Below are 14,255 nucleotides of genomic sequence, written 5' to 3' on the forward strand. Positions count from 1 at the left end.
CACACCGACCACCTGCGGTTAGCAAGCAACACCAACTAGAGTGGAAAATTGCAGAGCCACGAGTCACACATAGTGCAGCTGAATGGTGACCATTTGACGTCAGGAGATCCAAGCTAAACTTACTGAAGCATACCGAGACAGTTGCGCCAGGAGCGGACGACACACAATAGTCACCCGGGAGCGGCGAACTTTACCAGAATTCAAAGGAAATAACCAAACAAAGACTAGTGGCCGGGGAGGGTCAGCAAAAGAAGACGAGAAGAAGAAGAAGGGAACGGTCCTGTGACATTGTCATGTCAGCACATTCCACCATCATGTCGGTGAGAGAAGAAACACATACATCTAGCCCCTGCATTGGAGTGCCACCCCCAGTGACACAGACCGGCAACCAGAGTCTGGGTCCAGAATGGAACCGGTGGCTGGAATCACTGGATGCATTTCTTGACGTTACCGGAGAGCGAAGAGATAGCAAACGTCTACTACTACTACTTCAATTGGTGGGTCACGAAGGCCGACGCCTAATCAGAACCTTTTCAGCAAAGGATACAGGAACATATAGAAAACTCAAAACGGCGTTATGTGCTCATTTCATCACAAAGGAAGATGTCGATCATGAACGCATCGTTTTCAATGCAGCACGGCGGGAACCAGGGGAATCCTTATCAAACATCGTAACGCGGTTACAAAAGTTGGTACGATACTGTCAATTCAATACATTCACAAATGAGGAAGCCATCCGCCTTCGGGCGATTAAAAGCTGTTCAAAACCGGACGCACAGCGCAAGATACTTCAAAGGCAATTCTCGTTGAAGGATATCATCAGGAGGGCCAAAGCTGGAGAGCGAGCCGAAACAAGAGAGTTGTCAAGTGAGTTGCACATCAATGCAAGAAGAGAAGATAAGCGAAAGGAGACCTCCCTCAGGTCAGAGAATAAAATTCATGAGGCAACTGAAACCAGAAAAAGGAAGGGCGAAGGTAGACTAGAGACAAGACAGCCGGAGAGACAAAATGACATCAAAGACTCTGAGTCAACAACTCGAAGACAAAAGACTGGGATGATCCAGGACTATGACAGCCTCACAGACATAACCTCAGGGAGTTATTCAACGTCAAGGAGTCACTTAGCAAATGGCACAAACTATTCTGAAGAAAAGTCAAGTGGGATAGATCACAGGGATGGAACCGATGTCAGCCTACTCAACGAGCATGAAGGAAAGACAAGCTACAGAATACCGGACCAGTTATGTCAACTCTGGGAGCGGTACACAAACACACCCGAGCAATCCGCGGGTCACCAATATTCACAGACAAGTCAGAAGAAACATGCAGTCGTAGAAAACACCACTCCCAGGACACAGACACCGGGACTCCCAGCGAACAAGAAGACGAAAGAGACCTCACAAAACTGAGTGACTCACTCCGACACCAGAAAGTGAGAGGCGAGTACACTCAGGACACACGTGAAAATGAGGGAACTGAGAGGAGGCCAGTAACATCATACGAGAAGGGCAGCAACGAAAGGCCTTGGGATCGAACGAAAGAAATACACACTTGGTTGTCAGATAGTTATTCCACTGAAACAGCATGGAAGACATGTCGAGACACATACCCCAAGAAGTGTCCCAAAGACAGCTCTAAATCTAAGAGCAGTTCGTCGCCAGTTGTCGTGTCCTGGCTCAATGAAGACAGACACGATATATCTTTATTAAGGATCTTTATTTACCAGGTTCTTCTCCTTCCCTGTCCCTACTCTAACTTCCCACTAGCCGGTCCTGGCTCCTCCTGTTCCTCTTTCTAGCTCCGCCCTCCCAGGCACTAGACTGCATTGCACGATGTTACATCCTGGTGACGGGCCATCAGGATATGCAGGGCACACCTCAGCTTCCTTTGTGTATGGCTATCTTGGATGAATTTGCAAAGCCCAACTATCATCCAGGCCAGACGTTTATTCTAGGAAAAGATAGAAGCACAGAATAGTTAAAGTTAGAAAATGCCACCTTTCTAAAACAGGCATTTTCAGGCCTGCGATTTAAAAACTAACTTCACTAAAAGATGTGTTTTTAAATTGTGAGTCCAGAGACATCAAACTCCAATTTTTTATCTGCTCCCTATTGGAAGATACATTTGTAAAGTGTTACAAGGCAGCTCCAATGCTACCTTATGGGAGAGATAGGCCTTGCTTTAGTGAAAAATGACCCATGCAAATGAGGTAATCTCTTTGACTCTGCGCCCGCGCTGTATTATCGGCGTGGGAGCAGAGTCAAAGAAGCACTCAGGAGGAGCACTAACAATGCGCCACCTGATAGCAGCCTTCTGCAGGGGGAAGCCCCCCAGACATCCCCTTTGAAGGCGGGTGCAGTCACTGACTGCACGCGCCTGCAAGGGGATCTCTATTCCCCTTTAAAAGTGCTGGCAGGTTGCCGCCTGCACAGTGAAACACAGAGCGGCTTTAAAACAGCCTCTGCTTAGTTCAAGTGAATGCACTGCCCTCAGGGCAGCACGAGTTCGTGGGGCAGCGTATTCCCCATAATGCGGCACATTTTGGGGAATGCACCCGGCGATCCGTTTTAAAGGTGCGCCCAGCGCAATGAAGGAATATAGGTCACATGTGTATTGTGGCCCCATGAAATCATTCAACTGGCTAGTGTACATCTATAGTTGAAGCTGAAGTTCTTCTGCCGTCCGTCAGCTCAGAAGCATTCTAGTGCCTTCTAGGGTGATGGACATGGTGGCAGCTGGTGACTGATCAACGCAGGATATGTGGGTCACAAACCTTCAATTCAGGGACTGTGAGGACATTTGCCCATACACACATACTTTGACTTTTGCATGACTGAGTAGTGGTCTTGGGTTTGGACTCTTGTAGATCTCACTGGCCATGATGTTAATTGAGGCACCTGTGTCAATAATTGCTACCAGCTGGGTCGTCCCCACCAAGATTCTGCAGTTGGGTGGGAATCGTGTCACACTGTGCCTAAGTCCCACTGCCAGCACTGAGTGAACAACTTTAATTAGGTCGTCATCGCCCATATCTGGTGGGCCATAGGGCTCTGCATCTCCAGGAGGGGTGGCAATAGTATTCACTGTTTACATTGAGCCATCTCAAAGCCCCACTGGAAGAGCATACTTTTGCGAAGTAGTTCTGTTTCTGGCATAGTGCATACATCTTGCCATGTGCAAGACACTCTCTCAGGCGAAGAGCGGGACCGCCACAGTACCCACATTGGCCTTGCTGTGGAGCTTAGAGCTTCCCTCTTGTGGGTAACTTGTTGGTTGTGATGAGATTTATGGTCTCCGCCTTGATGGGTTTCTGAAGTGCTGTTTCCATATGGGTTGTCCTACACCTCGACAGTTCTTCGGAGCGGCCTAACATGAGGTTGTCATTGAGTGGGGTGCTGGGTTCTTGGATGATATGCTCCTGTAGTTTTGGAGGATGTGCACACCTGGATTATTTGAGCTCGTATTCCTTCAGGCTCTGTGGTGAACGCATGTGGCGGCCAGTTCTTTGAGCCTCACATGAAATGTGTCAAGTGATTCCTATGACTCCTGGGGACTTGCCGAAAGATGAATCTTTTGTTATTAGAGTTTGCCATAGGTTTAAAATTCAGGGCTGTAGCCATTGTGGGGTGTGTGTAAAAGAGGCCCCGCCTCCATAAGGGTATGCAACAGTTTATATTAATGTTTGCTCCCACTAGGTACAGCAGCAGTGCTCTTTTTCTTTAATCAGCTACCACTGTGGATATAAAGTACAGATCCTGTTTCTCCACCCACAACGTCCATTGCGATTATGTTGAAGGGTGTCCTGCAATTACAAACAGCTCTCCTGCTACCCCATTCTGACAATTTTACAGAACTCCTCTCCTTACTGTGGGGCCAGTGAAAGACAATAGTAGATGAGGGTAGCTAATAAGCACTGAGCTCTGCTTCCCTTGTAGGATTCTCATAGATAAAGCTTGTTAGCATACATTGCACTATGTGTACATGCATATTAGTATGCATGTACAAATTTACCAGTCCTTCATTTTTCAACTCACTGATTGCTATTTCCGGCCATGCTTAGTTGCTAGACACCCCTGCACCTATAAGAACATTCTTGCTTATGATGGATTTAGGTGTCAAATGTCAAAGTGAAGTAAAAACAAATTTAGTGAACTATGTTTACATTATGTCCACCCCTAGTAAGGTGGACCTGTTGCATTCCTGTCAACTTGCCTGCATTAGACAGGTGTTCTTTTTAATTATATCCCCTGCCTGACAAACAAAATGCCTTCATTGACGGTAAAGGGGGTAACCTACTTTTCAAACATATATCACCCTGTAATAAGGTTTCATTCTTCATTCCCCTCAATAGGGGCACGCTCTTGAGCGCCTGATTTGACCGGTGCTTTTTTTAGTCAAAAGTTTTCCAGCCAGATATATTATCGAGGCCATCTACCGTTGGTGTCGTACAGGTTGTTCCATTTTTTGTCTAGCACGGGATACGCTTCACATTACTGGAATTTCACTGGACCACTTTTGGGAGTAGGTGTGTTTCCTGGGGCAAGCACTTCTGAGGAGTTGTTCATGGTTTTAGACAATGTCTTCAATTAGCAACAAATATTACTGCCCATTTATTTTCAGTGTGTTTTAGTTATCCTAAAATTTAAAAAAATATATTAAAACAAGAAAATAATGTAAAAAGTTGTTGCATTGTACTGATGGAAATCATAGTTGACTGAGCAGTGCCTCTCTATGAATTACCTCTCCAAATACAGAACAGTGTCTGACCACATAGCTGTTGGACTTTCAATAATGTTAACATTTCGAATCCCGACTGAAGATACTGCTGTAGGACATAACCAAAGCTAAACCGAAAATATGCTGCACGTAGCTGAAAGTATTTGCAGGTTGACAGCTCTCTAGCAATACACCCGCTACAGGGTTCAAAGTCTAATCTTAACCGCGCCCCTTCGAGGAAATCAGAGAGGCTGCATTCAAAAACGCACCCGTATGGTGGCCATCTTGCGACAGAATATTTTGCCTATAATACTGCAGCTGTCTACTTCAGAATTTAAAAGTAACACTTTATATAAAATATATTATTTTATTACTGCTCGCAGAGAATGTCCTAGTATTACGAATATTAATATTTGCACCTCAGATTAAAATATCTATAGTTACTTTTTTAGCATATTATTTTGTAAGACATTATTTTCAAACCATTCATTCATTTTTTGAAAAGATGTGAGTGAATTTAGGTGCTAGTTGTAAAAGTTATTTCGCTCTCAATACAAACGTCAGCATTACAAAATGGCGGTTGGAATGTATACCTCGATATCCGGGTGGGCGTGGTCAGGCAGCTCCTCTCTGTAAGGGGATCCCTTTCACAGCTCTTGGCAGCTCAGCAGGAGCTCGTCAGGTGTACTTCCCCTTGCGCAGCCGCAGTGATTGTCCAATCAGGGTTCTGCTTCGGACCAACGCCGCGCACGGGGCCAAGGAGCAGCGCTGGCAGCAACAATAGCAGCAGCAGTCCCAGCATTAGCGTCAGTAGCGTTTAGAGCAGCAGCTGCTGGGAGTGGAAGAGGCGGTACCGACGGTAGCCTCGCTGTCAGGTTCTGCAGAGGAACATTGACCCTGTCAGGTTTATTTTTCCGAGGACCTTCTACTCTTTATTATTTCTTCTGAGTGCCCAAGCCAAGACTCCCGTGAGCCTGGGGAACTTGCAGCCAAAAGCCAGTAGCAGCAGCAGCCCTCCAAGCAGCAGCATGAACCCCAGCAGCAGTAGCAGCAACAGGAAGAAGAAGCAGTGGAGAGAGGAGAAAGGTGAGAGCAGCTGCAGCTGGCTGCGTCCTCCAATGTCTCATGCTGCTGTCATCTTCAAACCCACCACCAACACCATCTCCTGCTGCTGCCAGGCTGCCGGAGTCGCGCAGAGGCATGCACCGCCTGCTGCCGCTCCCGAGCACTGGCAGACTCTGTCTGCGCCTCTCATGCTCACGCACGCTGCTTGGTTTGTGCCCGGGTTCATTGCCCTCCTCACCCTCATTGCATGCCATACGTGTCTGAGAGTGCAGCTTGTCAAGCCGTGCCCAGGTCATGTTCACCGTAACCTCTCGCGCCATTGTCAGAGGAGTGAACTGTGCACCTGCACTCTTGTTGCTTCCCAGTCACCGAATCAGATCGACTTGTCCGAAGTGGGATTTTTTTTGTTGTATTTTTTTTTTTTACAGTGAAGTGAGGAATAACACTTCCGTGTCTCCGTTGCGAGGGCTCCTAAGTCACTATTACAAAACACACGGTAATCCACAGCTAAGTGTTAGGCTTCCTATACGTCATTGCGCATTTGTCCACCATGGTCTGTGAAGTGGGAAATGCTTGATCCACCACAGTGACAATCGCTTCTCACACGAGGAGAGGCATTAAAGTTACTAAATCTCAGTGTACGTAAATCCCTTACTTCGGAGCTCTTGAGTTCACATGGCAAAAAAAATGTGATCCTTCGCATTGCTCTGAGTGTTACTAAAGTTAGCATCCCTAGAGACACTGTCATCCATACCTTTCTGGAACTGGCGTGACAGAGAAGACCTGATCATACAAATATCCAACATGAAAGACTCATAACTTCCACGGTGCAATAGGCAAAGCTACCAGTATCACAATGGAGTTGGTCACCGATGTTGTCATGCCGGAAAACATGTATTCACCATGTCACTATCGGCTAAAGACACTTTGGGGCAGTTTTATGAAGGCCTTGCGCCGCCGGTGCGTCATTTTTAACATGCGAAAAAGTGACGCACCGGCGGCGCAAGGCCTTCATAAATCTGCCCCTAAGTGCACCAAAGCACTACGCCTCTTCCCCCCTACAGTGCCCTTTTCTTAAGTACTTCACATAACTTTTTCCCCGGTCTGTCCGCTCTAGTAATGGAAAGAGCACATGCAGCCCCTTACTAAACTCCCAAATAAATAGACAGTCATTCATATTTCTCTCTCGATGGGGTCCTTATCCTATATTAGCAAACGTGACTTGGTTACTCACATCCCTGTGTGAAGGTCACTGAAGACTGTAACTGTGTCTGTAGTGATTACACTCATCACAGAATAGCACACGGGGTTCTGCTACTCCCCAGAGCACGAGGCATTACAGTCGGTATACCAAAGAGACATGACGGTCCACATGTTCATAACAACTAGGAGGTGGCTATTCTGGCATGAGGTACAGCCATAGCCCATAGCTATCGATGGCTGTCTTGCAGCCATGTCATATCAAACTGAATCATGTTGTCATGTAATATTGGCCTAGGGTTCGAACATCCACAGGTTTTGTATGGCCCTTCTACAGCTTTTTCGGTGCGGACTTCAGAATCTAGCAAATTTGAGTGCAAGATTTGTACGACATGATATTGTGTGTCACCACAGGATTAGTTTGTTAGCAGAATCACAACCCTGGCTATATAGAAGTCCAGAATGAATTCTTCCCATGCCATTACCAGTTCTGATTGACGTGCCCAACCTACACCATACAGAACAATGAAAGTGAAAACAAAGTATATACAAGCTGCCCACTCACCCTTCACTCCTCTAGGTATCGTGTCTAAAATAATAGTCTCGTAGCTTCAAAGAACTCCGGAGCCCTGTGGATGCTCCAGACAATGTAGAATGTGGACATGTGACAACACAAGTCTTGTATAATACAGTTTTATCAAAAATAGCAGTGTATTGAATAGAGAAAGTGAGTCTATTTTATAGCTTGGCCTGCACATATTAAATTCCTTCAAACATAGACATGATGGACATAAAATACACATATAGTCATGAATGCTGTCGTGCTGACAGTAAAAAAGTAGCCAGCACCCCTATAGGCTAATTGTATACCCCAGTCTGAGATGTTATTCAACGTGCCTGCTTGCCTCTGTAAGTGAGCTCCTCGTGACCAACTTTGGGTTGGTCTGTAACGAGTTGGTGCACTTTTTATGGTGGTGGTGTACAAATAAATGCTTCAAGAGCAATCTGTGTCATTTGGTTTGTGGCATGCTGGAAGTACTTTGGATGACACTACAAGCACCTCCCCGCGATTGTGAATCAGTTGAAATCTGCCTACTAGATCGACCATGAGGAGCGACTTGATATCGCAGTCCTTGTGGCATTTGTCTTGGCAGTGCACTTGTAAACCTTGACTGGGAAGAAACTGATAAATGGGACTGCGGGGATGCAGATCCCAAGATCACATAGCGAGTGAGTTACCTTTCTCAAGGTATACTGCAAGTCTCGTTCTCTGACTGCCTCTGGGACTGGTTTGTAATAACACTGAAGTGATATAGGTTGCTCCCATGCAACAAAATCTCACAATGTGGATTTTCTTCAGATTGTTTAAGCTGCATGGAACCTCAGTGGTACTTGCTTATTATACAGTTACCCAGACACATGCTACACTGAGATATGCTCCTCTAAATTTTTGTAACAGAAAAGCTATGTCAGGTGTCTTCTGACACATTTTAGGGCATTGGTGTGGTAAAACCTCTCTCAAAGAGCAGCCAACAAAACACGAGCACGTGAACAATTTTAAGTTTGTCTCCTTTTAACTGTCTTTGTTTTCCTCACGTCTGCTGCTCCTTCCACGGCTCCCGTCCTCCCTGCACAGCAGCCGGGCTTAGCTCCGCCAGTTCACCGAAGTGAGCAACCGGCCGGGCTTGGCTCCGCCGGCTGGACCACGACTCCCAGCAGCCTCAGGGGTCAGCGACGACGCCACTAACGAGCGCGCCAGGAGGCGCATAAAGCACCGGCAGGTGCAGAGTCTCCTGTCTTTGTTTTCCTCACGTCTGCTGCTCCTTCCACGGCTCCCGTCCTCCCTGCACAGCGGCCGGGCTTTGCTCCGCCAGTTTACCGAAGTGAGCGACCGACCGGCCGGGCTTGGCTCCGCCGGCCGGACCACGACTCCCAGCAGCCTCAGGGGTCAGCGACGACGCCACTAACGAGCGCGCCAGGAGGCGCATAAAGCACCGGCAGGTGCAGAGTCTCCTGTCTTTGTTTTCCTCACGTCTGCTGCTCCTTCCACGGCTCCCGTCCTCCCTGCACAGCGGCCGGGCTTTGCTCCGCCAGTTCACCGAAGTGAGCAACCGACCGGCCGGGCTTGGCTCCGCCGGCCGGACCACGACTCCCAGCAGCCTCAGGGGTCAGCGTCGACGCCACTAACGAGCGCGCCAGGAGGCGCATAAAGCACCGGCAGGTCCTTCGTCGCGCGGGACAAAGCCCGGACAAAGCCCGGACAGTCTAAGACAGTCCGTGACTGTCAGAGACTGGGCTGGGCCAGTTACTCTGCCCGAACTCAGGAACTCAGGAGGTGAGCCATTGTTATAGCTGGGGGTTACCTAGTATCACTGCATTAGTCCTGGAGCGGCTGATTTGTCCTGTGACTCTGAGAATTTTGTTGTTCTTTTGTTTCAATACGTTTCCGAGAGGGCTTTGCTCATAGCTCTTCGGTGTGTTATGTCTGGTAAAAAGTCATCCCCCGTTAAAAATACCATGGACAACTACCTTTTCCAGGTAGTTGCCAAAATTAACAGCGATAGAAGATCTTCACTTGGGCTGAGTTCATCATCTAATCCATTCACACCAACATCGCCGGTACCAGCCCTGGCTCAATCCCTTGAGCAACACAGCTCCTGTTGTGCTCCCGCTGTTGTTTGTGACCACGCTGACAATACCACAATGATTCAGCCAGTCTATGTAGAGTCAGACACCGAAAGTGAAGAGGTGGCTGACCAACACTTAGCCGAGGACAAAGCTCCCACTCCTGCGCCTGCACCACGTACTACTAGAGGTGCCAGAAAGACTCAGACAAAGCGAGGCGGGCTAAGATCAAGTCGGAGAAAGATTGCATCCCCTCCTAGTAAAATCTTGGTGGAGGAAGATGGATCATTAGACGACGCCTGTATGTCTATATCCAGTGGACAATTTAAGAACTTGTTGGACTTGATAGACATTAAGATACAGGGAATTGTCAAGCCACTGATAGGCAGAATAGAGAAGCTCACTAAAGAGGTTAATCGTTTAGGGGATATATTGAACCACACCTTAGCTGAAGTAGGCAAAGTGCCTGATGCAGTTTCCAGCAGGGTTGAGTTTAATAAGGCCTCCTCTATTCTGGCGGGCGGTGGGGCTCTCCCTCTAATTGATCATTTGGTGGCTCCCCAGGTATCTACATTGGATGGTGTGCAGGAGAAAGATGTCCCTTCTGTTGTATCTTCTGCTCCAGAACCTGTTGATGGCACGGTGGAGCTGATAGTTGAGGCTTCTCCTTTGGTTTTGGTTTTAGCTAACGTCCCTCTATTGGCCCCTGGGCAGGAAGAATCTACTTCATCCCTGTTGTCTAAAGCCTTATATTGGTTGACAAATAATATGAAAATAACTCCCTGGGGTAAGCACCAGCTGGCCGAAGAACTAGTAAAGGCCAGGAGGGTGAAGTGGATAGGAAATAGTGTTAAGAAGTTCCAAGGTGACTGTGTTGTTTTACATTTCTCTGACCCAGAGGTTCTGGCGAACATTCTGCCCAACCTTCTACCCCCACAGCGAAGATCTACTGAAATCGTTCCGCTCACTTTAGATTTCTTCTACTATCGTAGTGGGAGGGTTTCTAATAAGATTATGTTAAAGACAAAGTGGAATGTAGTTCCTATGAAAGGGCGGAGGGAAGTGCAGCCGACAGAGTGGGGTTTAAATTTAGAAAATAGGTTTTCAGCCCTTTCCAACCTAAATGACTGTGACTGACTTTCCAGGGGTAAAATTGTAGCACCCATAGCTAGTGTGGATCAAATCTTATTTAGCTTGCCTGCCCAGAATGATATTTGTCTTAATAACGGATCGATGAATAACTTGGCTGTTTTAGTAGAAGCTGAGACCTGTACAACGAATCCTCCTCCTGGTGCATTAGAGGGACGTGTGTTTGGGGTTGCTAACCTAATCTCCTGGAACTTAGCTGGATTGACCTCTAAACTCGACTGTGGGGATTGGCTTGGTTTTATCACCCAATTTGATATTTGTATATACCAGGAGACTTGGGCATGTGAACCTGTCTTTATATTAGGATATTTGAATTTCTCTGTGCCAGCCGTAAAGGGTCCGAAAGGTAGACCTATGGGGGGGCTTACCATCTGGATTCGACAGTCGCTAAACCTCTCAGTTAAAAGCATAGCTATTAACCATAACGATATACAGTTGATTAGAATAACTACTGACACTCTTGGGTCACTTGATATCTATAACATATATGTTAGGAGTGCTAAAGGTGGCCGATCTGAAGTACTATCAGCCTTGGATAACATCCTCGATGATCACTCCCATGAGAACAATATTGTTATAGCAGGTGACCTTAACCGGACGTTTGAGCCTTTGGTTGCGGGAGAGGCCTCCACTGGAGCTGAAGAGGACTCTCTTTGGGGTATCCCTGAGTTACAATTGAAACTAGTGTCTCGCTGGACTGAAGACATAATAGCCATTAATGCAATGTGTCTTGAAAAAGGCCTGAGAGCCATGAATGGTAGAACAGCGAGGGATAAAGATGGCTCAGTAACTTTTGATAACGGGAGGCATAAAAGTAGAATTGATTATGTGATCTGTAGTTTGTCTTTGTGGCCAACCCTCTGTGACATGGAGGTGACCGGGAGACCAGAGAGTGACCACAACCCCTTATGTGTGACTCATAAATGGTGGTCTGCAGAGATAAATTCTACATGTATGAATGACTTCGTTCCACCGCTCATCATCCCTGAGAATAATATGCGCAGACTAAGATGGGATTCTGTAGTTAATAATCAACAGGCTATAGATACTATCAACAGCGAAACTGACCAAGCAATCTTAGCTATGGAACTGATTAGTGCCTCTTCTTCTGGCTTGGGGGACGTGGTTAAAATTCACGATACCCTCTTTGCCAAGATCAGGGTGCACTTTTTAAAACTTAATAAGCGAAAGGGGGCTCTGGTTCGTAAAGATGCAAGATGGTATAACGCTGACTGTAGGAAGGCAAGACTCGCCCTCGGACAAGCAATTAAGAAGAGAGACTGTGTATCTATTTGCCTTGCCAGAAAGGAATATAAAGTATGTGTATCTATTTGCCTTGCCAGAAAGGAATATAAAGTATGCATTGTAAAAGCTAAGAGGGAGTGGGATGAGCAACATTGGTGCAAATTGAAAAAGGCCTGCGATAGGAAGGATACCAGAGTATTCTGGAACATTGTAAAATGGGGTTCTGAGAGAGCTGAAGAGTCCCCAAACAACAATGTCTCACAAGAGGCATGAGTAAAATTCTTTAGCTCACAATATACTCTTAACACCCTGGCCACAGATGATGATAGTTTCACCATGAAGTTTTCTGAAGATTGTCCTTTTGCTCACAAAGAGATTATGTCCGCTATTTGCGCAGTAAAACGAGGACGGGCTCCTGGTCTAGATGGAGTACCCGCTGATCTCTTTTTAAATGATAGGGAACGCTGGTGCAAATATATTTACTTGCTTATTAATTCTATTGCTCAGGGAGCTGATGTCCCTGATTCATGGAGAGGTGCAGTGATAATCCCCGTGTATAAAAAGGGGGATTGTGCTCAGCCCTGCAACTACAGGCCTATTAGCCTTATTGACACCGTGCAAAAAGTTGTGGGTCGTGTGGTGGTCAATAGGCTCCACGAATGGGCAGAAGATTATAACATCTTATCTCCCTTCCAAGCAGGTTTCAGAAGGGCAACCAGTACGATTGACCAAGTGTTCCGTTTCCAATTGCTACAGTGGAAGACCGTGGTCCTAGGGGGGGGCAGCCTGTATGCGGCATTCGTCGATTTGCAGGCTGCCTTCGAGCTGGTTCCACGGGTCAAACTGTGGCATGTCTTGCATAGCCTGGGGGTACCAGATGAATTATTAACAATGATACTGCGCCTCCACGAGTCTAACTTTGCTAAAATCCAGTGGGGCGGCCACGGGATGGTCACAGCTGATTTCCGTGTTGAACGAGGTGTCAGACAAGGGTGCTCAATGGCTCCTACTTTGTTTACATTGTTTATAAATGGTGTAGTTTCTCGATTGGTACCTGCGACAGTTGATGCTCCTTCTCTTTCAGGCCTAAAAATCCCCATACTAATGTTTGCGGATGACACGCTAATTTTATCAAAAACCCCTAGTGGCCTACAGCGTGCTCTGTTGATTTTTGAGAATTTTTGTGGGGAACATGGACTTGAGGTGAATACCACTAAAAGTAAACTTATGATTTTTAAGCCGCATCGCAGCTTCAAGCCCAAAATTATGATGAGCGGCCGGCCTTTAGAGTTAGTCAACTCATTTACATATTTGGGTATCCAAATCGCTGATAACAACAGGTGGAGCCAGCACTTAAATACTGCTATATTGCGGCATAAGCAAATAGCGGGCGCCATTAATTCAGAGCACAGGAGGTCTCTAACTAAACCTGTTAAACCCGCCCTATTGGTTTATAAAGCAAAGGCTATTGGGTCTGCACTATACGGCGCAGAAATGTGGGGCTTTGAAAATCTTAAATCTTTGCAAGCCTCAGAAAACAAATTTCTACGGGCACTCACTGGTACACCTAAAAGCACTCCGTTGTTACCTCTTCGATACGATCTCGGCAGAAAACAAATCAAGGATTTAGCCAGATTACGCCCGATTTTGTACTGGCGCAGACTCTGGACTACTCCCGAGCTCTCACATTATGCCGCGGGTTTTGTGGATGTCATCAAGGCTGATGGCTTCCACAAAATAAGCTGGCTTAATTCTCTGAAAGCTGTGTTATGTGAGCTTGGGTTGAGTTCTCTATGGCTGGACCCTGCTGGCGCATCATTTCCCTCCAAGCTTGTCTTAAAAAACATTTTTTGGGAAAATGTTGCTAACAAAATCTTAAACACTTCTAGCTCTGGGTCCATGTCTATGTACTTCCTTGAGGCTAAAATGTATCCAGCCTTGGAATCATATTGGGATATCATCTCAAAGCCAGGTGACAGGAAGCTCTTATTTCAACTGAGAGCTGGTGCACTCCCTATAAGAACATTGACTGCTAAATGGGGCTCAGGTGGTAGTAACATCTGCCCAGCTTGTGGGACAGGGAAGGAGTCACTGGGCCATTTTCTGTTTTCTTGTAAGGTACACGACGTGCCAAGACGTGTCTGGTTAGCACCTATGTGCAGGAACCTTGGGACAACATGTAGTTCTGTAGCTATGCGAATCATATGTACGAGCCCAGTCTCTTGGATTTTGATAGCTACAGCAAAATATCTCGG

General features: G+C 46.6%; 1 protein-coding gene across 4 annotated transcripts in view; it reads left to right on the forward strand.

The window, feature by feature from the left end:
• MACROD2 (mono-ADP ribosylhydrolase 2) overlaps positions 1–14,255 on the forward strand; it is a 1,869,528-nt gene that overhangs the window by 23,973 nt on the left and 1,831,300 nt on the right. For 3 of the 4 annotated variants that reach the window (XM_078647088.1, XM_078647086.1, XM_078647089.1), the window contains exon 1: positions 5,399–5,802. The exons of the other annotated variant lie outside the window; for it this stretch is intronic. In XM_078647088.1, coding sequence (XP_078503214.1) covers positions 5,745–5,802 — 58 coding nt within the window. In that variant the 5' untranslated portion in view covers positions 5,399–5,744. Of the gene's footprint in view, positions 1–5,398; positions 5,803–14,255 lie in introns of those variants that run through there. 4 annotated transcript variants of the gene reach the window in all.

Source organism: Lissotriton helveticus, chromosome 6 (assembly GCF_964261635.1).
Source record: "Lissotriton helveticus chromosome 6, aLisHel1.1, whole genome shotgun sequence".
NCBI lineage: Eukaryota > Metazoa > Chordata > Amphibia > Caudata > Salamandridae > Lissotriton > Lissotriton helveticus.